The sequence below is a fragment of the Melopsittacus undulatus genome, chromosome 8 (genome assembly GCF_012275295.1).
Source record: "Melopsittacus undulatus isolate bMelUnd1 chromosome 8, bMelUnd1.mat.Z, whole genome shotgun sequence".
NCBI lineage: Eukaryota > Metazoa > Chordata > Aves > Psittaciformes > Psittaculidae > Melopsittacus > Melopsittacus undulatus.
The window spans coordinates 55,483,240-55,508,639 of NC_047534.1; the positions used below are offsets into that span (position 1 = coordinate 55,483,240).

A 25,400-nucleotide genomic window follows, 5' to 3' on the forward strand; every position below is an offset into this window, starting at 1 on the left:
CACAGGGAACAGCTTCTGCCTTGTATCCAACCTGTTTCAGTTTGAACCCACTCTCCCTGTGCTGTCGCTACAACCCCTGATGAATCGCTCCCCTCCAGCACCCACCTCCCTGTGCTCCTGTGCTGCGCTCGCAGCCGGGATGTGATTGGAGAGGCGGGGCCTGGCGGAGGCGAGGCCAACCGGGACGGGATGGGGCGGGGCGGACGCCATGGAAGACCGGAGCCGGGGCCGGAGCCGGAACCGGGTGGTGGTGGTGGGCGCGGGGCTGGCGGGGCTGGGAGCAGTGCAGCGGCTCCGTGGGGCCGGCTCCGTGCGGCTGCTGGAGGCTGCGGCCCGAGCCGGCGGCCGCGTCTGCACCCGCCCCTTCGGTACGGGGGAGCCCCGGGGGGAGCGGTGGGGATGGGGGGACCCGGGGCCGGGGTTGTGCGGTCCTGTGGGTGCAGTGGGAGCGCAGTGCAGGCGGTGATGGGTGGTACAGGGGGGTGGGCAGGGGCCGCTGACTCCTGCTGGTTCGGGGGTCCTGCCCTGGGGTGATACCTTCCTCATCCTCCTCCTCCTCCGCAGCGTCAGGGCTGGCAGAGATGGGGGCACACTGGATCCACGGCCCCTCGCCAGGGAACCCCGTCTTCTGCCTCGCCACCCGCTATGGGCTGCTGGGCCCGGAGGCTGCCCGGGAGGAGAACCAGCGGGCAGAGGCCGGGGGTCACCCCCCGCTGCCCTCCGTCACTTACGGCAGCTCAGGGAGGGTGCTGAGCCCCCAGGCGGTGAGTGAAGCCCGTGACCTCTTTGCCACGCTCCTGGCCTCTGCCCGTGATTTCCAGGGTGCTGAGGACCCACCGGTGTCCAGTGTGGGACAGTACGTGCGGGCAGAGATCACCCGCAGGGTGCCTGCCTTGGGGGGGGGCAAGGAGGATGCCCGGCGGCTCCAGCTGGCCATCCTCGCCACATGCCTCAAGCTGGAGTGTTGCATCAGTGGCACCCACAGCATGGACCTGGTGGCCCTTGAGCCCTTTGGGGAGTACATTTCCCTGCCAGGCCTGGACTGCACTTTCCCTGGGTAAGCACAGGGCTATGGAGAGGGGAATGGAAGAGCATTTTGGGGGGGCACCGTATCCCCATCAGCACCTCCTCCTGCAGTGGCTACAGCAGCTTGCCCGAGCGCATGCTCTCAACACTGCCAGAGGGCACGGTCCTGCTCAACAAGGCAGTGAAGACCATCCAGTGGCAAGGCTCCTTCCACGAGGAGGGGGATAATGCTAGGGATTTCCCTGTCCGTGTGGAGTGTGAAGATGGAGACACCTTCCTTGCTGACCACGTCATTGTCACCGTCCCACTGGGTGAGGACATCAACACCTTTCCTTGCCCTGCCTGTCTCCTCTAACCGGTTGGCATGGTTGATGATGGGCAGGCTCCTGGTGGGAGAGGGGAGGATGGAAAGGGGCTCTTACCCCTTTAGAGCCCAGCAAACAGAGCTGCTGGTTCTTCTGCCTAACCATCTGCCTGCAGGTTTCCTCAAGGAACACCACCAGGACTTCTTCCAGCCTCCCCTGCCCGAGCGGAAAGCAGAGGCCATTCGCTGCCTGGGTTTTGGCACCAACAATAAGATCTTCCTGGAGTTCGAGCAGCCTTTCTGGGAGCCCCAGCAGCAGCTCATCGAAGTGGTGTGGGAGGATGAGTCTCCCCTCAAGGAGCCCAGCACCGACCTGGAGGCCAACTGGTTCAGGAAGCTCATTGGATTTGTGGTCCTCCAACCACCAGAGCAGTATGTGATGGGAGAACCAGCAACAGGGGTTAGGGCATCTCCTAGACAATGTGACAGAGCGTCCTGGCTCTGTCTTGAGCTTCAAGACCTTCTCTGGGTCACTGGTGGCCTGTGATGCAGCAGTGCTCCAGCAGGAGGGTAGCAGCAGATCTCAGCCCCATCTTTCCACCCCAGGCACGGGCACGTCCTCTGTGGATTCATCGCAGGGAAGGAGTCGGAGTACATGGAGACACTGAGTGATGCAGAGGTCCTCAGCACCATGACACACGTGCTCCGCACGCTTACAGGTAACCACTGCCTCCTCTGCCCTTGTCAGCCCATCCCCTTGGATTTCTGGATCCCACTGAGAATCCGCACCCACAGGGAACCCACTCCTGCCCACTCCCAGGAGCGTGCTCCGGTCCCAGTGGCACAGCAGTCCCTACACCCGGGGATCCTACAGCTACGTGGCTGTTGGCAGCTCTGGGGATGACATTGATGTCCTGGCTCAGCCCCTGCCCGAGGACCCCGAGGACCCCAGGGTAACTGCTTTAGGTTGGGGGATGGCAGTGGCTATGGAAGAAGCAGGATCTCCTGGCTTGGGGCCAGGGTACCCCAGGCCATGAGGAGCACAGGGACATGGCATTCCTCACTTGCACTCCAGTTGGGGGTCACCAGTGTTCATGCCACCAACCAACCCCCTTGACTTTTCCCACCAAGCTCCACCGGTATGGGGGGAACACTTGGCTGTTCCCAAACACTTTATGGCATCAGGAGGTTGTAGTGAGGTGGGGATCAGTCTTTATTCACACGTTACAAGGGATGGTACAAGAGGAACCGGCCTCAAGCTGCACCAGGGCAGGTTTAGATGGAGCTGAGGAACACCTCCTGCCCCACAGGGTGCTCAGGCATTGGAACAGGCTGCCCAGGGCAGGGCTGCAGGCACCGGCCCTGCAAGTGTTCACACAGTGTGGAGACGAGGCCTCAGTGCCATGGGGCAGTGGTGGCCTTGGCACTGTTGGGAATGGTTGGGCTGGGTGAGCTTAAAGGGCTTTTCCAGTCTGGTTGGTTCTGTGATGCTCCCAGTACGGGCTGGGTCTCTAAGGAAGGGACGGTGCCCTATGGCTGCAGGGTGGGTTAACACACATGCAGGGTGCCAGAGGGCAGGGAGATGAGGCTGGGTGAGGATAACCCCGTTGTGCCGGGGGGAGCAGCCATCCCGCAGCACTCACTGCCCACCTTGCAGCCCCTGCAGCTCCTGTTCGCCGGCGAGGCCACGCACCGCACCTTCTACTCCACCACCCACGGGGCGCTGCTGTCCGGCTGGCGAGAGGCCGAGCGCCTCAACCGGCTCCTGGAGACCCCCTCCGGCTCCACGGTGCATAAATAAACCCGGTGCTCTGCCGCCAGCCTCCTTTATTGAGAACCCGGCCGGGCAGACACACGCAGAGGGGCTCCTCCTCCTGCAGGGCACGGACTCGGCTCCTCGGCTCCGCCGGGACAAGGCTCCGAGGCCTCAGTACCAGTTCGTGCTGGCGATCAGGTACCGGGTGTCGTCCAGCGGGCACTGCGGCGGCGCTGGCTCCGCGCTGGGCTGCGGGGCTGGCGGCTGCGGCTGCGGGGTGGCTCGGGGACCGGGCCCCGGGGGTGCCTCTCCCTCGCTGCGGGGCCCGGTGCTGCCCGTGCCGCCGGGGCCTGTACCGGACCCCGTACCGGACACCGGCCCGGACACCGGCCGCTGCTCCGCCATGACGGTGACCGTTAGCCGCTGAGGTGAAGCCCCGCCCACCGGCGCGCTCCCGGGGGCGGGGTGACGTGGCTCCGCCCCGCACGTACGCCGGATGTGACGTAGACGGCGATGAGGGGGTGTGAGGCGCTGCTGCGGGCGGCCGCGGTGCGGTCGGGCCTAGGGCCCGGTCCCGGTACCGGCTCCGGTGCCGGTCCCGGTCGGTTCCGGGAGTGCTTCGACTTCGGCGGCCGCGATGTGGCCTCGTGGTTCCCGGGGCACATGGCCAGAGGTGAGGGGTGCTGGGAGCGGGGCCGCCGGTCCTGCGCGTCGGCCGCCGCTCACCCCGCGCTGTGCTGCAGGCCTGCGGCAGATGCGGAGCTCCTTGCGCCGCGCTGACTGCCTCATCGAGGTGCACGACGCTCGCATATCCTCCGGCACGGCTCGGCCCGGCCCGGTCTGCTCCCCCCCGTGTACCCCTCCACACCGGGACGTGGCTCCTCCCGGACGCTGCCCCCTGCTTCGGTGGGGTCTTCACGGCTCCGTGTGGTCCAGCTGCCCCGTGTGCATCCAGTTCGCCTCTTCTCCCAGCCCCATAGCCCTCTCCAGCAATACAGCAGCCCCATCAGCTTCCCCCCACCAGCAACTAGTCCACCCCATACTTGCTTCCATGGAATAACCTTCTCTAGCTGCACAACAGTCCCATCAGCTTCCCCCCACACAGAGCTTGTCCACCCCTGTACCTGCTTCCATGGAATACCCTTCTCTAGCTGTACAACAGTCCCATCAGCTTCCTGCTGTGAGGAACTGGTCCACCTCAGTACATGCTTCCATGCCATACCCTTCTCCAGCTCTGCAACAGCCCCATCAGCTTCCCCCCACACACAGCTTGTCCACCCCAGTACCTGCGTCCATGCCAGTGCACAGTCACTGTCCTTAATGGTGCTCACATCCCACTGTCGGGCCGTAACCCCATTCTGAAGGAGGTGCTGGGCATTCGCCCGCACATCCTGGTGCTGAACAAGATGGACCTGGCTGATCCCAGCCAGCAGCCGGTGAGCACTGGGACAGGGCTGGCTGGGGGTCCATGGGTCCATGCAGGCAGGTACCAGCAATGCCTCTTCCTGTCCCCTTCAGGCAGTCTTGGAGCACCTGAAGCAACAGGGATGCTCACATGTTCTCTTTGCCGACTGCAAGCGTGATGTCAATGTCAAGAAGGTAACGAACCAGCAGCTCCATGCTCAGCCTTGCATCATACTGCCAGCAGCTGAGGGCCATGCACTGTTCTCCCAGCCCCATGGAGAGGCCTCAGTGCCCCACTGTGAGGAAGTGACGCTGGCTGGTTCCCAGTGTTCCATATGAGCCCTGTCCTCTGCGTGGCCCCAGTTGTGTGAATCCTGGCACTGTGTCCTCTGAGTGAGTGGCCAGCGTGAGTTCAGGGCCACAGTTACAGCCCTTTGTGTCTCTCTGCAGATTGTTCCCATGGTTGCCAACTTGGTGGACAACAGCCCTCGCTACCACAGGGCTGAGGTGAGGCTGCCAGTGTGTGCAGGCAGTGAGGGGGCTGTTGGCAGCTTTTCCAGTTCAAGACACAAGGCCAAAAGCACCAGCAAAGGCTGGGTTGTTCTGCTGTCGTGGCTGCCTGTTGCTCCTGGGGTGTGTGGCCAAGAGCCAGTTGCTCCCTGCCCACATCCACATCACTTCCAGAGCACGGAGTACAGCATCCTGGTGATCGGTGTGCCCAACGTGGGCAAGTCCTCACTCATCAACTCCCTGCGGAGGCTGCACCTCAAGAAAGGTATTTCTCCATGGTGGCTGGCTTTGGAGAGGAGTCTGATGGGACAGGATGTCACTTGCTTGTCTGACTCTTGTCTCTCCCCAAAGGGAAAGCCACTCCTGTCGGCGGTGACCCTGGTATCACTAAGGCAGTGCTGACAAGAATCCAGGTACTGTCCCTGCTGCCTGGGTGGGTGCTGGCCTCTGCTCAAGACATGCAGAGCTGATCTCAAAGCAGGTCCCCTTTCCAGCAAGACCTTAACAAACCAATTCAACACCTTGCTTGTTAGCCACGTGTGATGTTAGCCAGTCTGTGATGCTGCAGTTACCAAGCAGTGTGTCTTAACAGCCCTGTCTCCTCCATCCCAGGTCTGTGAGAAGCCCCTGATGTACCTTGTGGATACTCCTGGCGTGTTTCCACCGAAGCTGGGTGATGTGGAGACGGGCATGAAGCTGGCACTGTGCGGTGAGGTGGCCGCTGTGGCTTGGGGGACTCCCTAGATGTGGCTGTGAGACCTCACGTGAGGCTGGGCTGAGATGGCTGCTTGCAGGGCCAGCACGTGCTACCTGGGTGCCCACAGGTGGCAAGTAGATGGTAGAAGGGGTGGCCAGGGTTTGGCTAGGGCTGCGGGAGCTGGGGCTTGACCCTCTTTTCCAGGAACCATCCGTGACCACCTTGTTGGGGAGGATATCATGGCTGACTACCTCCTGTATGCCCTGAACAAGCAGCAGCAGTTCAAGTGAGCCAGTGGGGAAGCTGGAGAGGGCCCTGGGCTGTGCCTGCTGCTCTTAGTCCCATGTGGGTGGTGGAGAAGCTGTCCCCATGGAGCTTGAAGGGCAGAAGCAATGCCCCCCACCTCCTTTGCAGGTATGTACAGCGTTATGGACTGGCTGAGGCCTGCGATGACATTGGGCTTGTGCTGAGGCACGTGGCCCTTGCCCAGGGCAGGACACAGAAGGTGAAGGTATTGACGGGCACAGGTGAGTGCCATGGGGGGATCTCTGCCTCCTGGGTTGCAAGGGATCTTAGGGTGGCTCCACTGATGCCTCCTTCTGCATCCCCCTGATCTCCAGGGAATGTCAACATGATGATGCTCAACTATCCTGCTGCTGCCTATGAGTTCCTGCGGGATTTCCGGGCTGGACGCCTGGGCAGGGTGACGCTGGACTGAGACCTGTCCCACTGGGGAGAGGCTTCACCTGCAGCTGCATGGGCTGGAGCCACCTCAGCATGGAGCTTTGGTGTGAGATTAAAGCGGCTCTGCCAGGGCAGCCCCAGTTTCAGACCTTGGGCTGCTGCAGGGAACCAGAGGGACAGAATCCCTGTGGTGGGGATGAGGAGCTGCCCCCAGGGCTCCCCGTGCTGGACAGTGGTTGCTGTGGGGAAAGGAGGCCTGGTGCTGCTTCCAGCCAGGACAAAAGCCATTTCCTCACTGTGTTCTTGGCTGTTTCTGGGACTTGAATTCCAAAATATATGTGCATGGGCAGGGTGCTGGGACCACCTCAGGGTGCCTGTCCTGAGCCCCTCACCCTGCATCCTAACTGCTTTCTGCTCAGCTTCATTGCTGCTTCCTCATCCTTCCAACACTGCGAGACCCACATCTGCAGAGGAAGGAGCAGCACTAATGGGGTTGCCCAAGCCGATGGGGTTTGGCACGGGCTGGAGGGCAAGGAAGTGGACGGAGGGGGTTCCATGGGGTCCTGCCCCGCTGGTGGTGGATAACGGATGAGGCCGAGCGCAGCCCTGGGAGCTGCTGGTACCCCGGGGGGTGGGCTCAGGGGTCTGCTCCTGTGGGCATCGGTGCCGCACCAGCCACGGGCCGTGCTCCCGAAGCCATCAGCGGCGGAGCACGGCGGCCAAGGGGCAGAGCCAGGCCCCGGCCCAGCGCGGCGTGACCCGTCCCGGTGCGGCGGAGCTCCAGGCGCTGACGGTCCCGTTGCCATCGCGGTCCTCGGTGCCGTCCCCCGCCAGCCGTGCCCGGCGCAGCGCGGCCCCCGCCGCCGCCCCGGCCGCCGCGCCCGCCGCCGCCGCCGCGGCTACGCGCAAGGACGACCCGTACCGGGGCACGGCCGCCTTCACCCGGCTGCGGGCGGCCCCCCGAGCCCCACCGCGGGCGGCCCCCCGGGCTCCGCCGCGTCCGCCCTTACCGGCCACCGTGTCGCAGAGGGCGGCCGCCAGCAGCATCAGCGCCCAGCACGCAGCCGTGCCCCGGTACATCCCGTAGCTCGGCTCGCCTGGCACACGGGATGGAGCCCGGCACGCAGCAGCCCCCCCCCCACCGCGTGCATGCGCACGCAGGCGCGCACACGCGTCACCCGCAGCCGCGGGGTGCAAGCGAGCACACGCGCATCCCGGTCCACCGGGCTCTGTGTGTGCTGCGCCCGCTGCGGGGCTCATCCTGCCCTGCTCCATGCACGGGGGCCGCGTGTTTGCAGTGGGTTCAGCAGTAACAGTCATTTCTCTCCTCCTTGGTAGCTGGTGCAGTGCTGTGGGTTTGACTTTCAGCCTGGGAACAGCACTGATAACACCGATGGTTTGAATTGTTGGTCAGTAATGATTACTCCGACCAAGGACTTCGTGAGTCTCATGCTGTGCCAGGGAGGAAGCAGAGACAGGACACCTGACCCAGGCTAGCCAAAGAGGTATTCCATACCATAGCACGTCATACACAGGAGGTAACCGGCAGAGACCGGGAAGGGCTGGAGCTCTGGGGGGGTGGAGGAGGTATCGGTCGGTGCTCGGTCAGGCAGGGTGGGTGAGTTATGGGTCGGTGGCTGGTGAGGTGTTGTATTCTCTTCACTTGTTATTGGCTTTATCATTATTGTCATTAGTAGTAATGGCAGTAGTGATTTGTGTTATACCTTAGTTATCAAACTGTGCTTATCCCAACCCGTGGGGGCTGCATCCTTTGGATTCTCCTTCCTAACTCCCCGGGAGCCGGGTGAGTGGGGGGGCAGTGAATGAACGAGCTGTGTGCATTGGTTTAACCCACAACAGCGGGGCACGTGTGGGGAGTGGGGGGGCAGTGAATGAACGAGCTGTGTGCATTGGTTTAACACACGCCAACGTGGCACGTGTGTGGGGAGCGGCACCCCCGAGCCCACCCCCCCGGGGCCCCACTGCTGCCCCACTGCTGCCCCACTGCTGCCCCACTGCTGCCCCACACCGCCGGGGGCGGAGCTCCGCGGCCTCTGCCCACGGCACCGGGAGAGCCCCTCCCGGTGACCGGGCCGAGCGGCCTCCGCCAATCAGGTATGGGGCGGGGCCGCCTCAGCCAATGGGAGCAGGGGGTGGGCGGGGCGAGCCGCGCCGCTCTCCGTCATGGCCGCGTCCGTACGCGCGCTCCTCCGTGCCGGTGCGCGCCCCCGCGCGTTCCTCCCCCCGCCGCCCCGCCCCCTCCTCGGGGCTCGGGGCTGCAGCGCCGGTGAGCGGGGATGGGGGGGGGGGGAACCGGAGCAAAGGTCACGGGGAGGGGGAGGGGCCCCAACACCGGTACCGGGACCCCAACACCGGTACCGGGACCCCAACACCGGTACCGGGACCTCAACACCGGTACCGGGACCCCAACACCGGTACCGGGACCCTAACACCGGTACCGGGACCCCAACACCGGTACCGGGACCTCAACACCGGTACCGGGACCCCAGCACCGGTACCGGGACCCCAACACCGGGCACGCACCGGGACGTGCTCAGCGGCGTGCACCGGCCCCGGTCCGGACTGAGTGCACTGGGACCCACCGGCAGCCCCGTTCGCCCACCGCAGGGGTGACCCCCACCGGGCTGCCGGTGACCATATGCCCACCATCCGAAGGTCACCTAAGGCAGCACGGAGCCGTGGCTGACCGGAGGGGGGCGAGACCCGGTTGTCGGCAGCCGGTGCCTAACGGGGTCGGTGCTGGGGGGCAGGGGCTGCGTTCCAGTACGTGGCGGTGCAGAAGACGGGGGCCCGGCAGAGCGTGGGCCTGATCCGGCTGAACCGGCCGCAGGCGCTCAATGCCCTGTGCGAAGGGCTGATGGAGGAGCTGGGGCGAGCACTGCGGACCCTGCAGGACGACCCACAAGTGGGGGCCATTGTCATCACCGGCAGCGAGAAAGCCTTCGCAGGTAGGGCAGGATGTGTCCCCCATACCAGGCTATGGAAGGGGGTGGGATGAGGATCCCACCTCAATTCCCATTGCAGCTGGAGCAGACATTAAGGAGATGCAGAATAAGACCTTCCAGGAGTGCTACAGCGGCAGCTTCCTCGTCAGCTGGGACAAAGTCTCCACCATCCGCAAGCCCATCATTGCTGCTGTCAATGGCTATGCAGTGAGTGTCCCCCCAAATTCCTTTTGCCTCAATTCCCAGCCCTTTACCCCTCTTATTCCCCCTTTTCCCCCCTGTCCCAGCTGGGTGGTGGGTGCGAGCTGGCCATGATGTGCGACATCATCTATGCTGGGGAGAAGGCACAGTTTGGACAACCAGAGATCCTGCTGGGAACCATCCCAGGTGAGCACGGGGCTGCTGCCCCATCCCCACCGGAGCAGGGGCAACAGGAACACACAGGTATCCTCTGGGCTTTTCCCTTCCCCAAATGGCTGCAGGTGCTGGAGGGACACAGAGGTTGACCAGAGCAGTGGGGAAGTCACTGGCCATGGAGATGGTGCTCACTGGGGACCGGATTTCGGCACAGGAGGCAAAGGAAGCAGGTAGGACATGTGCCGGTCCCATCCCTGTATGGGGACAGCAGGGAGCTGTCCCACCACCTCCCACTGTCCATCCTAGGTCTGGTCAGCAAGATCTTCCCTGTGGACAAGCTCGTGGATGCGGCTGTTGCCTGTGCAGAGAAGATCGCCAACAACTCCAAACTGGTGGCTGCCATGGCAAAGGAGTCGGTCAACAGTGGTAAGGGATGGGGGGCAGTGGGAATGCCATGGGGGTGATGCAGCCATGGGGTGTCCCCATCTTCTCTTTTGCTTTCAGCCTTTGAGACAACGCTGGCAGAGGGGATGAGGACGGAGAAGCGGCTTTTCTACTCCACCTTTGCCACAGTGAGTATGGGTTTGTCCTCAGTGTGGTGGGGACAGTGGGGGGCACAGCCTGCCCTGAACCCATCCCTCTGCTCCCCACAGGCTGACCGCAAGGAGGGGATGGCAGCGTTCGTGGAGAAGCGCAAAGCCAACTTCACTGACAGCTGAGCCGGGGGTGCCGGTCCCCTACAGCACATCAGCCCCAGCATCACCCCACACAGGGGTCTGGGACCGGGTGACAAGTGCCTCAAGGGAGACAACCGGCACAGGGGGCAGTTTGCCATCACCATTAAAGGGTTTTCCTGGCACTGCAGGCAGATGGGGGATTGATGCTGTGGGGTCTCTGCTGAGCTGGGGTGCGTTTGGGTTCACTGAGACCCCATTATCGCACTGTTCCCCAGTGCTGGGCAAGAGCAGCCACATGGAGAATAGGTCCATGTGTGCCCATGGTGCTTTCCTGGGCACAATGCTGATGTGCTGAGTTTGCTCAGCCTCAGCTGGGTTGGCTGAGGCCACGGTGATGGTCAGAGTTGCCCACCCTGAGGCATTGTCCTCACTCTCATTGGGGTCTCTTTTAGAGAGCCCAAGGATGGCATCTCCCAGCTTTGGGGGCCTTACACTTGGCAATAGGGTTCTGGCAGCACCCTGTGCCAGCACCTCAGCACCCTCACAAGGAAAAACTTCCTTATCTCCAACCTGAACTTCCCCTATTTCAGTCTGAACCCATCACCCCTTGTCCTGTCCCTATAGTGAATAGTCCCTCTCCAGCATCCTTGTAGCTCCCTTCAGACACTGGAAGCTGCTCTGAGGTCTCCATGCAGCTTCTTCATGCTGAACAATCCCAGTTTTCTCAGCCTGGCTTCATATGGGAGGTGCTCTAATGGGGTTTATTGGGGGGCACAAGGGTGGGTTGGGAGGGATGAGGACCAGGGATGCTCCCACCCCTCACTGTGCATCTGGGGCCTGTCTCCACTGCTCAGTGGTGGTAGAGGTGGTCACGGTCCTCCTCAGGGCCATTCTGCACCTGCAGGGACAGCATCACTGGTGGCCCATAGGCATCAGCCCCTGCAGCATCATCCTGGGAGTGGTGGAGATGGTCAAGGTCCTGCTCTGGTCCTGCCTGGACTCGACGGGCAACCCAGTGAGCCCAGGCATTGCCAGAGCCATCCTTTGAGCCTGGTTCCACATCTCTGGAGATCTCAGTCGGCTCTGGTGGCTCCACAGCACGAACTCCAAGGATGCTGGAAGAGGGGAGCAGATTCAGTCCCAGTGCATCAGGCTCACTAAACACCCCCATGTCCCAGGGCATCCCACCCCATCAGGGTGCAGGGACCACGGTGAGAGGAACCCCCCATCCCCAGGAGGCTGCAGTTAAGATCTTGGGGAGCAAACAGCTGCTGGGATGTTGCTTTGGTTTTGTTCCCAACCCAGATGTGGGTGCCTCTTACATTTCCTTGGCCACATCCTCCTCCGGAGCCAGGTTCTTCATCCCGGGATTACCCAGAGCCTGTGGGGAGGAAAGAGGTGCAGGGGGTGACACAAAGCACAGAGGACTCCTTCTGCCTGCTTATGGCCAGGGCAGAGGGAGGGCAGGCAGAGGATGGAGGGAGGGATGGAGGGAGGGGAGGGATGGATGGATGGATGGAGGGAGCGAAGGAGGGAGGGAGGGAGGGATGGATGGATGAATGGATGGATGGATGGATGGATGGATGGGGCTCACCTGGGTGTTGCCGGGGGCAGGCAGAAGGGCAGCGCCCAGCAGGATGGTGATGCTGCAGAGCCACAGGGTCCTTGTGCTGTAGAGATACGGGGCAACCCTGTTGGCAGGAGCTGCATTGGCTGAGGCCTTCCTGCACCCTTAGCTCCTGTGCACCCACTTGTGCCCAGTGTCTGCCTGTATCCTGCACCCTCAGCTCCTGCTGCACCCGCCTGTGCCCAGTGTCTGCCTGTATCCTGCACCTCCAGCTCCTGCTGCACCCACCTGTGCCCAGTGTCTGCCTGTATCCTGCACCTCCAGCTCCTGCTGCACCCACCTGTGCCCAGTGTCTGCCTGTATCCTGCACCCTCAGCTCCTGTGCACCCACCCGTCCCAATGTCTGCCTGTATCCTGCACCCCCCAGCTCCTGTGCACCCACCTGTGCCCAGTGTCTGCCTGTATCCTGCTGCCCTGAGCCATCCCGCATGGACTCACCACTCCATGGCTGCTCCTGTGCTCCTTGGCCCTTGGTTGCTCTTTGACCGCAGTTTTGCTGCTGTGGCCACTCCCAGGGTGGGGCCAGTTCGTGGTGCTGGTGATACTGGGAGCACTGGGATAACAGCACAGCAACCCTCCTGCTGTGGGGCATTGAGGCAGGTCCCCCAGTGCTGACTGACCAGGTCATTTGCTAAACGTGTATCCCGGTGTTTGGAAGTTCGCAGTGTAGTTGTGCATATACATTGTGCCATTTGATTTACCCTGAGGCTGGTGCCTGATATGGGACAGTATTCCTGGCGGTGGAAGGTCCTTTCCCACCCCTGAGGGTTTGTCAGGTCCAAACTGCTAAGTCCAAGCCTAAATAGAAGCCATTAAGTAACATAAAGATCTTTGGTGTGGAGATGGGAGTGCCTGACAAGCACTATATGGCACGTCCACAGCCGACCTCCGAGCTTTGGGTCGATCCTTAAGGCTTAATTCAGCAGGGTGAGATCAACCAAGAGGAAAGGAATCAATGAAGTACAAACCCATGCCCTCAGCCCCAGAATGGGAGGGATTTGACTGCAGATACCCATCACCATCATACCATTGCTGTTCAATCTCAGAGGGCAAAGTTCCAATGAGCTGGAAAAGCTTGTGCTTGTCTATAGGTCAAGGCCAGGTTGGATGGGCTCTTAGACCTGGTCTAGTAGAAGGTGACTGGGAGGGTTGGACTGGATGGGTTTGTAAGGTCCCTTCCCATCCAAAGCACCCTATGGGCTAAGGAGTCTTCCTCCCTCCTGACCCCTGCTGCTTGTGAGAGCCTGGTTGTGCTCTGCCTTCATCCTGGAGAGCAGCCAGGCTTTGGGAATGTCAGCTCTGAGACTTCCAGCTGGTCCCTGCTGGCAGAGTGTATTTAGTCATGGGTTGTTTATGGAGAGGTCAGAAACAGGCTGCTTGCCTTGCTGTCAAATATGGGGATGCACATGGCTGTGCTATGGAAGAAGTTGGTGACCCAGAGGAGTTACTGAGTCAGGAGCTGTAATTACAATATTAATGTTTTTCTTAACCTCTGGGCCTGCAGTCTAGGAAAAGGGAATTCCTAAAGGAATTTCCAGGACCTAAACACAAGGGCAAGCAAATTGGGCTGTTTCTGCATGATCTTTGTACCACCACAGGCCAAAGCATGCAGGCATTTCCTGTGGTGTGAGGCCTGCTTCCAATCTCCAGTTACTCCAGTGTGAAGAAGGGGAAAGAAGCCTCATTAAGGGCTTGCAGTGTTGGAAAGTGCTTTTTGGTCATTGCTGATAGACATCCCTGTGCAGACATGTGGCAGGAGCATCAGGGTGGTGGCCACAGAGGTGCTGACAGAGCCTGTCCTGTACCATGGACCATCCCTGGGGGACCAGCAGCAGCAGGAGGTGAGGCTGGACCTCCTGGATGGAGGGTTTGCCTGCCAAAGACAGCTCTCTGGAGGCCAAGGAAGAAGGATTAGGGCCAGACAAGCCAGCTGAGTTTTACACACAGCAAAGCTTCTAAAACTGACATGGAAATCTCTGCAAGCATCATTCCCTGCTCCTGTTTGCAGGGATTTTGCAAAGCCCTTTTTATCCTGTGTTCCACCCGGAGAGGGGGAAGGGAAAGAGCAATCACAGATCCCAAGCTTCTTGGATAGACGTCATTCCTGCAACCTCCTTCTGTTTTCCCCTTTCCTTTATGGGCCATTTTAAAGGTGACACAGGACCAGAGACCTGGCTCTGTGCTTCCAATGAACCTTTTCCTCTGGCAGGATGAGATTAAAAAGGGAAAGACAAGAGGGAAAATAACCTCCATCTCAACCTGATTGTGGGGTATCTGGAGCAAAGGGAGGTTCATTCTTCACACCTGACTCTGCCTGGGCTTCAAGACACCATTTAAATTCTCTACAAAGGCATTTTGTAAGAACTCCTTTTATTTATTCACCTTGTTGGAAGCCATTTCCATTTCAGCTCCCTGAGGAAACGAGCTGCAGGGCACCACAATGCTTCTCCCAGCCTACACAAGCCTTTCATATGGGTTCCAGAGCAAGTGTTAGGGAGCAGAGCAGCCTTCAGTGAGATGCAGGTCAGAATTAAGGAACACTGTCTTCTTTCCCCACTCATTTTCTCTTTGTCAGTGGTTCCAGCTCCTCAGAAGAGAACCCTGTGTAGGCTCAGCTGCAGCAGCCCATTTCCTCTCACCTCACCATCAGCACTGTTTGCTGCAGCCTGAGACTCGCTGTGTGAGTTCCACCTGCCCCATGTCTCCAGGGCTGTACTTGCTGGAAAAGAGAAGACAATGAAAGAACAAAACTAACATGATGAATTGTTGTAATCCCCTTTGCTCTTCCTCTGGGTTTTATATTGCTACCCCCTGTGCAAGGATGGCTGGCAGTGTGACAGCCTGCCTCCAGGCCAGGGGAGGGAGCTGGTGGGATGTCCTGCAGGAAGAGGGAAGCTTATGTTCTGCTCCGTGTCATCCCTGCTGCATTTCTGATAGTGATTCCTTGCAAAGCCGGTGGGATACCCGCAGCTGCCTGGAGTGTCAGACCAGCATTTGCCATCTTGCAGGCTCAGGTAAGATGTGCCCATCTATCTACAGAGCCACTGCTGCCCACAGCAGTCCTGGCACTGGTGAGAGACAAAACCTCCCAACACAGAGGCAGAATTTATCTGTAGTTGTGTTTCAGAGGGGATCAGAAAAGTGAGTGCTGTGCTACAGGAGGGGGCAGCTTTGAGATGCTGCCAAAGGGAGCTGGTATGGAGACAAAAAGGGACTGTAGCAAAGCTCCTCTCAATGTGTATCCCAAACCGCTGCTGCACAACCCGTTTTCACCCTTCTGCCTTCCCACTGGGGAGTGGGACCCTTGCAGACACTGCACATGTCCCCACTGAGTCATGGTGCCAATGCCTGCAGGAAGCAGCAGCCAGCCCCTTGTCTTGTACAAACCTGCTGCATTGACCTTCAGACTTTTTTCCTTGGTCCTTTAAATCCTCGGGTAGCACCTTGTCCAAAGCAAATTGTGGATGGGATCCTGGAAAGGGAGACATGCATGTCATACACATCAACACCCCATCTCTCACAGCATCACTAGGATGCTTGATGCCTTTTGTAGCAGTTCAAGCTGTCAGGAGTGGGAAGAGGAAGGTGCTGGAGGAGCAGGACACCTAAGTGTAATTCAAAGTGTAATGCAAATGGCAAAGTGTAATGCAAAAAAATGGGTGAAATACTGGTCTGCTTTCCTGTTTCTCACATTTATGTTCTCCCCTCTCTTAACAACAGGGTGTAAGGTGTTAAAAAGCAATATGCCACAGGGCAGTGTCAGTGGGGTGTTGTGGAAGCACATGACTGTGAAAAGCAGGAGAGAAGAAACAGCAGTAAAAGCATGGCCTTTCAGCAGCCAACTCTGCTTTTGACCTGCAGCATCACATCAAATTCAAGGTATTGTTTCTTTAGGCTTTATAAGCTGTTATGCTGGACAAGGCAGTGAAGCTTAAAATGTCACCGTGGCGGCTGCTTAGTACAGGAGTTTGTCAGGCAAACCATGACATAGACAAGACCCCAGTGGCTGTAGTGTGTTGTGAGCACCTGCAGACTCCATGACTCAACAGAAAGCCCTGAACCAGTAAAGCTCACCTCATTTTACACAAGCAGAGCTGACAACAGGGAAAGCAAAGAGAGCCACTGACAGAAGCAGGTTTCCCTGCATGGCACTCCAGCACAGCCATGTTCCAGTAGTGGGTTGGAACTGGATGATCTTAAGATCCTTTCCAACCCATACCATTCTATGACTTCAGAAGTCAAGCCCCCATTAAGAAATTCAGTTGCAACCAAACCCAGCAATGCTGCTCTGGCTTTGCAAAACCTAAGATTCAGAGTAGGATGTTCACCTGCTCTATGAGTGCCTTGTCCTGCACCTGCATGGGACCACAGACAGCTACAGTGAATGCACCTGAGTCAGCCAGGATGGATATGTGTTAGAAATCACAATGAGACTCATTGGAGTATTTTAGGGCAGAGTTTTTGCCTTCACACCACAGCATTCTGCTCTAGCCATGGTTAGCAGACTAACAGGACCTTACTGACACAGCTTTCATAGGGTAGTCACACTTTGCCCTTCCTTACACTTTCCTCTTTAAAAAATGGCTTTTAAAGCATACATGGAAATCTTACCTCTTTTATCTTCAGATACCCTGACCTGTGCTGTGCTAAGCACTGCAAAATGCAACTAAGATGACTATGGTCTCAGTCCCAGGGTTTTCTGCCTGTGGAGGCCAACAGTACAGACCTGGATTTATAGAGGCGTTTCTCTGGCACTGAGGAGATAGGGCTGGCTGCAGGCTCAGGGATCTCCATGCTCTCACTGGGTGCTACTTCCATGGGGTCCACTTGGAATTGCTCTGTCTCCGTGGTCATATCCATCGGCACACTGGCATCCTGCTTTGTGGGATTGCTTATGTGCTTGGGGCCACTGCAGAGAGGAAATATCACACCCTTCCTCAATAGTTGTCATTTATTGCTTTGGGGCTTACAGGGTATTTAATGATGAAACAGGTCAAGTCCAATCTGTGTTCACAGGCCACTCAGAACAGCCAAAAGGCTGTTGGGGAGCTGTGTAATAGGTTTGTGTGAGTTCCTACTGAGTATTCAGGGTGTCTCTGTTATAGCACACAGCTTTGTGTCCAGGTTCTTTTATTCGGTCCATAAAGTGTAACTCATTCAATAGGCTTGATCCCCTAAAAATGTGCCCCATAGAACATAAACCTGCTTACTCTGCAAAGGGAGAGCCACAGCAGAGCAGCACATCACCTCCTACAGGTAAAACCTAGCTATGCTACTGCAGTTCTGCAGTTACCTTTTCACTTTCTTGGGTCTATCAAACCGAAAGTCAGCAGGATAAAGGTGAACAGTGACCAAGTGATCCTTTCTGTCCTTGCTGCTCTTGAACTTCTCTGCACAGCCTTCTACCAAGCACTTGTACTGAAAGGCAGGGGACAAGTAACAGTAAGTGGAAAAGGTCAGATGTGTCAGCTGGGAACAAGGGTACCCTTCCCAAATGGTCATTCTTTAAGGGGGGCAGCCCCCAATGTGCACACCAACCCATGTGCACAGCGACTCACCATGTTCTGCTTTTCAGCCATTATCTGGAAGAGTGAATCGTGCCATTCCAAGATGTGGATATCCAGGAGATGGCAAGAGGGAAAGGAGCGCTTGCAGAAGGAGCAGACGTTCCTGTGCAGTGTGTTGTAGTGGTGCTCGTAGCCTTCCAGGGTGTCAAAGACCTGGCAGCACCCAGGGATGTGGCAGCTGAATTCAGACACTCTGCAGGGAAATGACAGCGTGTGCGCCTTAAATGAAAGCCTTAATTTAAGCTGCATGTATCCCTCCAGTGACTACATTTGCTTGTGGCATCTTTTGTGAATAACACTTAAACACAAGGTGTAATGGAATGAAGATTATAATGGTGCTGGCGGCTGGAAACTCTATTTGCTGTTATGGCTTCAGCATCACATATATTATCACCCTTTAAAGCAGTGCTTCAGTTAAGAATAAACCACAAGCAGCAATGTGAGAAACAAGCTGTTGGACTTGAAAGTGGATTAGAACTGTGCCAAGGCTGTAGGATAACCTCACACAAACCTGCCTACAAGAGCAGGTTTTACACCAGGCTGACTGTCCCAGGCTCAGCCTTCCTGACTGGGGCTGTCTGCACCACACGGCTCTCCCACTGGTTTGTACTTGTGAATAGTAACCTGCCACTTGAATCCTCTTGTTTTGTTTAGCTAGGATCCCAATTTTCAGACATATAGATGCCTTTCTGATGATGGGAACTCTCGGTGCAATGCATGGCATCCAACAAGCATGGTATCTATACATCTGACAGAGCAGTATCTAGACAGACAGGTGAGTGCAGCACACAATGCCAGATGGGTTTGGGCTGTTAAGACCAAACCAGTGGGGGATCTATGGCTGTCCCAAACACCGTTCGCACTGGTACCCGGCACCACTCGAGCGCTGGGTCCGCACCATCAGTGCCGCTCCCCGACGGGAGGCGCAGCCCCAGCGGCACAGCCGCCGCCATCCCACTTACTTGGGCTTCTCCGCCGCCTCGGCGAGGCTGCTGAGGACCCCCTGGAGGTACAGGTGCCTGTGGACGTCCCCATCCTGGGGGAGCAAAGGAGACGAGAGGCAATGGAGGGTCCGCGGAGCCAGAAGAGACAGACGGGGCTCCGGGGGCCGGTGCCCCCCGCACCGACGGGGGCCGCTGGGGCAGCCTCACCTCGAAGAGCGGGTGGTGGAGGCCGAGGCGGAGCCGGCGGGGAGCGAACGTGAAGGGCGGCGGAGGGGCCGGAGCAGGGGCCGGGGCCGGAGCAGGGGCCGGGGCCGGGGGGGGCAGCGGCGCCTCCCGCAGGCGGCGGAGCAGCCCCGACGGCAGCGGCAGCATCGGAGCCCCCGGACGGGACGGGCGGAAGAGGCGCTGGGCGCAGGCGCGGGGAGCGCTTCCGGCCGGCGGCGGCGGGAGCTTCCCGGCGGGCAGGTACCGGGGGACGGGTCGCGGTCGTGATGCTGGGTCCGGGTCTGGGTCCAGTTCTGGGTCCGGTTCTGGGTCTAGTTCTGGGTCCGGTTCTGGGTCTGGTCCAGGTCCGGTCCCGGGTCTGGGTCCGGTCCGGTTCTGGGTCCGGGTCTGGCTCCGGGTCTGGGTCCGGTTCTGGGTCCGGTCCCGGTTCTGGCTCCGGTTCTGGGACCGGTCCGGTTCCGCCTGGAGCCGCCGCGGGCCACGGAAGCTGTGTCCCCGCCTCGGGTTAACGGTGCGGGATGGGCAGGAAGCAGCGGTCCCACCGCGGCACCGGCTGGGTCCTGCGGCCTGGCCCTGCCGCCGGTCACCGGCGGCTGTGTCCGAGCATCCCCCGGGGATGGGGACCCCGCTCCCGGTCCCTGCCCAGGGAGTGCCGCTCGCACGGACATGGGTCGGTTCCGTGGGGCCGGGCAGGGTTTGCTGTGCCTCTATGGCTCCCGCTGTACCGGCCCCAGCACGGTGCGGTGCGGGCGCCTCCGGAGCCCTTAGCGCAAGGGGAGGTACCGCTGGGCCCCGCTGAGCGAGGCCTGCGGGCCCGGCCTCGCCTCCGTTGGTACGGGCTTGAGCCCCGGTGCGCTCGGCAATGGGAGCTGGAGGATGTGACTGGTGCCGGTGCTCGCTGCTGGGGCTGGTGATGGTTGATGTGCGCTTTGACGGGCAGGTGACCGGAGGGATGGCTTAGGTCAAGGTCGGGCATCCCCCAGCAGGGTGCTGGAGTGGGGCTGTCCATCAGGGACTGCAGTGATGGGACAAGGGGTGATGGGTTCAGACTGAAACAGGGGAAGCTCAGGTTGGAGATAAGGCAGAAGCTGTTCCCTGTGAGGGTGCTGAGGCGCTGGCACAGGGTGCCCAGAGAAGCTGTGGCTGCCCCATCCCTGGCAGTGCTCAAGGCCAGGTTGGGGAGAGCCTTGGGTGACATGGTCTAATGGCATGGGGATTAGAACTGGATGAGCTTTAAGGTCCTTTCCAGCCCAAACCAATCTATGGTTCTATGAGGGGTTCATGGGCTGGAGGTTATGGTGACCCCTCATGAGCACCTTGACAGGCTGAAGATGTGAGCTCACAGAAACCATAAGGAACTGGAGATAGTGCAAAAGCTGAGTCTTTGGGGACACAGTCATAGATCCCAGACTGGTTTGGGTTGGAAGGGACCTTAAAGCTCATCCAGTTCCAACCCCTGCCACAGGCAGGGACACCTTCCCCTAGAGCAGGGTGCTCCAAGCCCCGTCTAACCTGGTCTTGAAGGAACACACCTGCAAGAAGAAGAAGCCCTGGAGGCTCTGGAGGCTGGTTCTCACTGCTGTTAGCAAGGACGTAGCCAGTATGTAATGGAAAAGGAGCACCTTGTTTGTGGCACCACATCCTAAATGCTCCAGTCTGGGCCCTTGTGAGCGACTTACAAAGTGGAGCAAGGCCAGGGAGGCCCTGGCCATGCAGGGTGGATGCACAGGAGGAGAGGCTGCAGGAGCAGCCAGAGACATGGAGGTGAAGGGGGATCCAGGGGCATCTGCTGCCCAAAGGGATCCTGGAGATGCTGGGGCCAGAGGAACACAGCAGGAGCCCCAGAGGCCCTGGCCAAGCTGCAGCAGAGGAAACACAGTTGGATGTGAGGAATAAGTGTTTCCACGTGAGGATGAGGGCCCCAAGTGGTACAGGAATCTGGATCTTAGAGACATTTAAGCTTGGACGGGAGAAAGCCTTTCACAGCATGTTGTAATATGATGCAGTTTTGGTTGGAGACTTGCACTGGGCCTTTTACAGCCTAAATGATTCAATGATTTTGGCAAATGTTTTTCCATGTGCTTGGTATTCTGCATCTGTACAGGGGTTACATTCAACTCCGTGCTTACACCGTGCCTCAATCAGACTCTTAGATCTGCACCCAGTGTTTCAATAGATGTGCAGAATGTGGGGCTTGTCCATTGGCAAAATGTGCAAGAATATAAATGTGGAGACCCCTCAACATGGAAAAGCTGTGTTTGCATGACTGCAGAAGCAGCAGCAGCTCCAGCTGTGCCTGTGGTCATCAGTACAAAACCCAGCACTTCTTTATGGTGATTCACTGACTTCTCCACCAGACTTTGCTGGCTCCCCTGTGTCATCACTGGGGTTTGTGCCAGTATAGTTGAATCAGGCATGGTAACAGGTACCTCTTTTGTCTGCACAGACTGCAAACAAAATGTATTTGTGTCGGTCAGACCTTGTAGCAGGCTCATAACATAGCCAGGAAACGTGCAGGATATCTTCTTATTTGCAGCAGCAAAATAACCTGGCACCTTTGTTTCTGTGTCCTGTGTTGCTCATAGCCTCAAGTGGGAGTATGAGCGAGTTCCGCATCCACCATGATGTCAATGAGTTGCTCAGCCTGCTGCATGTGCACGGAGGGGAAGGAGCTGAAGTCTACATTGATCTTCTGCAGAAGAATCGAACACCGTATGTTACCACGGCTGTCTCTGCACACAGTGTGAAGGTAAGTGTTGGTGCACTGCCATCACAGCCAGCATGCATTTCAGACCTCACGGGGGCAGTGGGACTCCTGAGGCAGCATGTTTGCAGTCCTTGATAGAGGTTCCATCAGCTCTGAAAGCACTTTCCTTCCTAAAGAGACATTCAAGATTAAGATTCCTCAGTGTGATTTCAGTCCAGCTGAGAGAGCTGGGCTGGGGCAGCCTGGACAAGAGAAGGTTCCTTAAGGGGAGACCTGAGAGCAGCTCCAGTGCCTAAAGGGGCTGCAGGAAACCTGGAGAGGGGCTTGGGACAAGGGCCTGTAGGGACAGGCCAAGGGGAATGGCTTGAACCTGCCAGAACAGGGGAGACTGAGCTGAGCTCTTAGGCAGAAGCTCTTCTACTTTCCTCTGAGATACCTTGACTTCTGTGTTTGTGGAGCTGGACACGTGTTGGGGAGTGTGTAATGGCCGTGCCAGGCTTTCTGAAGAATAATGGTGAGACCATTGGCAAGGGTATAAAAAAAAGAATCTGATCTGGAATCTCAATTTGGGTTATAAAGTAGAAAGATCAGGAAAAAGGTAAAAGCCTTGCATATTGGAGGGTTGGGTGGATATTCTCATGGCCAGGTATACTTCTGTGGCCATAATACTGCTTTTCAGTGTTGGTTTTAAAAGCAATCCATCAGTCAAGCTCCAAGTTGCTAATTTTGTCTGGAAGTTCAGCTCTCTGTAGCCTGAACTGCCTGTTTCCTCTAATTCCAGTCTCGTGCATCATTTACACTGACAGTTCATAGACTTGTAGAAAGATTGAAGTAGGAGGTAGAGCCGGAGACCTGCAGTCCAACCCATTATTCCCATCAGGACCAGCATCACAGCTCCAGCAGACTGCTTAGCTGCATTTTGGAGATCTCTAGGAGACTCCTCCATCTCTGGCCATGTCTCAGCATCACCACTCTCTCCAGGAAGGACTCTTCCCTTAGGATTTTCTGTGTCACAGCTCATGGCAGTGCTGTGGTGCTTTTGCTGTGCCCCTTAGAGCAGGGTCTGTAACCCTTTTGGGCAGCAGTCAGTACACCCCACTATCTCTATGGCTCTGCACTGGGCTCAGTCTGGTTGATGTATCTCTTGCTAGGGGGGCCTCCAAAGTGGATCCAGTGGCTTCATCAATGCCAAATTCCTCAATAAACCTGCTGATACACAATTACATTGCTTCAGACTGAGCATGTGCAAAGTGTGCCCTGATGCAGTTCTTGTGCTTACCTTCATCTTTTCTCTCCTGCAGTCCCTTCTCTACCACCTGAAGTCCCAGAACTCCCACTCTTCTCCAGCATAACTATTAGCAGGAGACCAGTGCTGCAGCATTCAGTCCAAAACCCGTTCCCTGGAGTACTTTGGTGGCAACCCCAGCCTGCACCTCATTGTCTTCCTCCTTGCACAGTGTTTCTGCCTTGAATGCTGAGCTAATAATGTACATTAAACATGTATTATTTATGTGGTGTTTTACAGGTAAAAATAGCAGAGTTCTCTCGAACTCCTGAAGATTTTTTAAAGAAGTATGATGAGCTGAAATCTAAAAACACAAGACATCTCGATTCCTTAGTTTATCTACTGTCAAAACTCACAGAAGACAAAGAGGTTTGTTTCTCCTTTAGAGTTGGATGTGTATCCAACAGTATCAACAGTGCAATGGTTTTAAGTACAGCATGCTTTCTGATTATAATGTTCAGCATAGAAATTGATAGATAACCAGTTCTAGGTCTACTGAATTGTTAAAGCACTACTGAGAGTTGCACTATTCTGGGTATAAACCACTGAGACCTGGAAAACTGGGACAGAAAGAGCTATGATCTGATTTAGCCCAGCCATCTTATGGTTGTATGCTTTAGTGTGTGCTGACCAGCATTCACCAGGTCTTTTCTTTCTTCATGTATGTACAGACACTGCAGTATTTGCAACAGAATGCTAAAGAAAGGGCAGAACTTGCAGCTAATGCAGCAACCAGCGCCAGCACAAATTTCTCCATCCCCTCATCTACTTCCAAGATATCCCTGCAGGAGCTTGAGGAGCTACGCAAGCAGCTGGGCAGTGTCACAGCCAACGCCAATATACAGCAGGTACTCTCTCTTTGAGCACGAAATCTTTCCCTTCTGCTTGTACCTATAGCTGTGATTGATGCTTGTGTGAAGTATTGCAAGACTAGGCAACTCTGAGAATATGCAAGATGGCCAGGGCCAGCCACAGTGTGCATCAGCTACCTCTCACGTGTAAGAGTGCCATTCTCTAAGATGCAAAGCTCACACATATGTTTGCTTCCTGCCAAGTTCCTTTCCCTCTCTCCTCTGAGATCTGTGAGAGGAAGTAAACTGACACTGTGCATATCCCATTTCACATAGACATTTGTGGAGTTTAAGAAATGGCCATTCATAAGCATGTTGTCTGTGTTCTTACACCTGGGGCTCTAAATATGCATGTAGGCTTTGCATCTCAGAAGACTCTCCAGCTGATAATGAATCTTATACTCCATTTACTTTAGTGTCAAAGACCCAGAGCCAGGGATTGCATTCTATGTCCTTCAGTCTTTGAGAGCTCACTTCCTTCACTGACTGCTATTCAGAGTAAAAAACCCATCATTCTCTGACTATCTGTGGATGGATTATCTGTATTGCATTTGGCACGTAGCTACTCAGTAGCCACTGTGCAGAAATGGAGTTTGGAGGGGTTCATTAGCCTGTCTGCAAGTGGTCCTCGAATCAGGTGTTACTGCTTCTGGAAGGAGTTTGCTGCTATTTGTGTGGTGCACTTTCTAAACTAGTAAGATGCCTGATGGTTGTGCATGTTCCCACTCTGTTCCCCTGTGTATGTGCCCTAGCATGGTGGGGAAGGGTGCTGAAAGGCATTATTTGGTGAACCCTCCAACAATAAAAAGGCCAACTGTATAGAAAAATCACAGACTACAATACACTAGGTGGTACTGGGAGACCAGATCCTACACTGTGCTAGTGAAGCATCAGCTATTCTACGTTCTGTTCTCAAGTGGCCAGTTTAGAGTCAATTTCTGCTTGAAATTCAAGATCTTTTTGATTTCTGAAGATCTTTTTCCCCTTCTTTCTTTCTCTCTCTTTTCCCAACAGCCTCTTGAGCTTACACGAAAAATCCTCCGAGATAAGCAGAACAAGAAGAATTCTGGTCAGCCCATTCCAGTGTTTCCATCCTGGGTGTATGAGAGACCTGCACTTATTGGTGACTTCTTAATTGGCACCAGTTTAAGCACTGACACAACAGTACCTATAGGTATGTGATACACAGGAAAAATGGCATTAACTTCTAATGCTTTGTGCTTGTTCAGAAGTGCCATTCAGACCTTGTCACGCTCAGGATGAAAGCAGAACTGCTCTTTGTACTCTGCAGATGAAGAGTAGGTTTCAAACAAATCCCAAACTTGATTTGTTCACAGTGTTTCCCCTGTTCTGAATTCCAGCCCCACTGTTGATCCAGGGGATCTAGTCTGTTTGGAGTTTCACAGTCCTTTTTCTCTCTTGCATTTATGAGCCTTCATAACCTCTTGCTGTAGGAGTATCACACCTGCATTCTCAGCTGAAAGATCTGTACTAATATCTGACAAGGGAGCATTCATCAGTCCATCCAGGTCAATGTCCTCTCCACTAAGACTATAACAACCTCTCCAGTTTGCTGTCTCTCTCCTCACCAGAGCAGCAGGGGACTAATCTCCCCCTGTTGTATTCTAGCTTTAAGGCTGAGCTGTGTATCATTTCTTATTCACTTAATTGTATTTTGCCTGAGTCCTTTATGCTTCCTGCAGGGTTGACTTAACCATTCAGTTTGCAGTTCAAACCATTCAGCTTGCCGTTCAAACCATTCAGTTTGCAGCTCAAACCATTCAGTTTGCAGCTCAAACCATTCAGTTTGCAG

At 56.7% G+C, this 25,400-nt stretch overlaps 6 protein-coding genes and 1 long non-coding RNA gene across 9 annotated transcripts in view; 5 read left to right on the forward strand and 2 right to left on the reverse strand.

Moving 5' to 3' along the window:
- The first annotated feature begins 240 nt into the window (after nt 1–240).
- PAOX (polyamine oxidase) lies at nt 241–3,145 on the forward strand. Its single transcript, XM_034065527.1, has 7 exons — nt 241–368; nt 565–1,057; nt 1,138–1,337; nt 1,507–1,762; nt 1,937–2,049; nt 2,126–2,283; nt 2,988–3,145. Exons 2-7 carry the CDS (start codon nt 582–584, stop codon nt 3,129–3,131), a joined length of 1,347 nt encoding a protein of 448 aa, XP_033921418.1. The 5' UTR covers nt 241–368; nt 565–581; the 3' UTR covers nt 3,132–3,145.
- A 454-nt stretch (nt 3,146–3,599) lies between these two features.
- On the forward strand, nt 3,600–6,785 carry MTG1 (mitochondrial ribosome associated GTPase 1). The gene is made up of 11 exons (XM_034065533.1): nt 3,600–3,759; nt 3,830–3,894; nt 4,418–4,522; nt 4,605–4,685; nt 4,941–4,997; nt 5,175–5,265; nt 5,352–5,413; nt 5,613–5,709; nt 5,902–5,983; nt 6,112–6,224; nt 6,318–6,785. Exons 1-11 carry the CDS (start codon nt 3,600–3,602, stop codon nt 6,413–6,415), a joined length of 1,011 nt encoding a protein of 336 aa, XP_033921424.1. The 3' UTR covers nt 6,416–6,785.
- Nucleotides 5,455–7,483, reverse strand: SPRN (shadow of prion protein). Its single transcript, XM_034065541.1, has one exon. It carries the CDS (start codon nt 7,459–7,461, stop codon nt 7,081–7,083), a length of 381 nt encoding a protein of 126 aa, XP_033921432.1. The 5' UTR covers nt 7,462–7,483; the 3' UTR covers nt 5,455–7,080.
- Nucleotides 7,484–8,552: 1,069 nt separating this feature from the next.
- Nucleotides 8,553–10,572, forward strand: ECHS1 (enoyl-CoA hydratase, short chain 1). The gene is made up of 8 exons (XM_034065534.1): nt 8,553–8,668; nt 9,153–9,350; nt 9,427–9,554; nt 9,635–9,734; nt 9,830–9,934; nt 10,011–10,130; nt 10,209–10,276; nt 10,358–10,572. The coding sequence occupies exons 1-8, from the start codon at nt 8,566–8,568 to the stop codon at nt 10,421–10,423; spliced, it is 888 nt and encodes a 295-aa protein (XP_033921425.1). The 5' UTR covers nt 8,553–8,565; the 3' UTR covers nt 10,424–10,572.
- Nucleotides 10,573–14,367: 3,795 nt separating this feature from the next.
- ZNF511 (zinc finger protein 511) lies at nt 14,368–18,891 on the reverse strand. The gene is made up of 7 exons (XM_034065535.1): nt 18,727–18,891; nt 18,538–18,611; nt 17,567–17,768; nt 17,302–17,426; nt 16,735–16,917; nt 15,396–15,480; nt 14,368–14,727 (listed from the first exon to the last, which is right to left on the reverse strand). The coding sequence occupies exons 1-6, from the start codon at nt 18,889–18,891 to the stop codon at nt 15,411–15,413; spliced, it is 819 nt and encodes a 272-aa protein (XP_033921426.1). The 3' UTR covers nt 14,368–14,727; nt 15,396–15,410.
- On the forward strand, nt 14,917–17,972 carry LOC117436597 (uncharacterized). The gene is made up of 3 exons (XR_004549933.1): nt 14,917–15,022; nt 15,729–15,887; nt 17,584–17,972. It is a non-coding gene; the product is annotated as an uncharacterized lncRNA (long non-coding RNA).
- Nucleotides 18,336–25,400, forward strand: part of TUBGCP2 (tubulin gamma complex component 2) — a 31,664-nt gene continuing 24,599 nt past the window's right edge. Inside the window, exons 1-5 of one of the 3 annotated variants that reach the window (XM_034065518.1) lie at nt 18,336–18,350; nt 21,330–21,493; nt 22,977–23,105; nt 23,408–23,584; nt 24,602–24,761. In XM_034065518.1, the coding sequence (XP_033921409.1) occupies nt 21,344–21,493; nt 22,977–23,105; nt 23,408–23,584; nt 24,602–24,761 (616 nt within the window). In that variant the 5' untranslated portion in view covers nt 18,336–18,350; nt 21,330–21,343. Of the gene's footprint in view, nt 18,351–18,942; nt 18,985–21,329; nt 21,494–22,976; nt 23,106–23,407; nt 23,585–24,601; nt 24,762–25,400 lie in introns of those variants that run through there. The other 2 variants (XM_034065517.1, XM_034065519.1) reach the window with 2 other exon arrangements.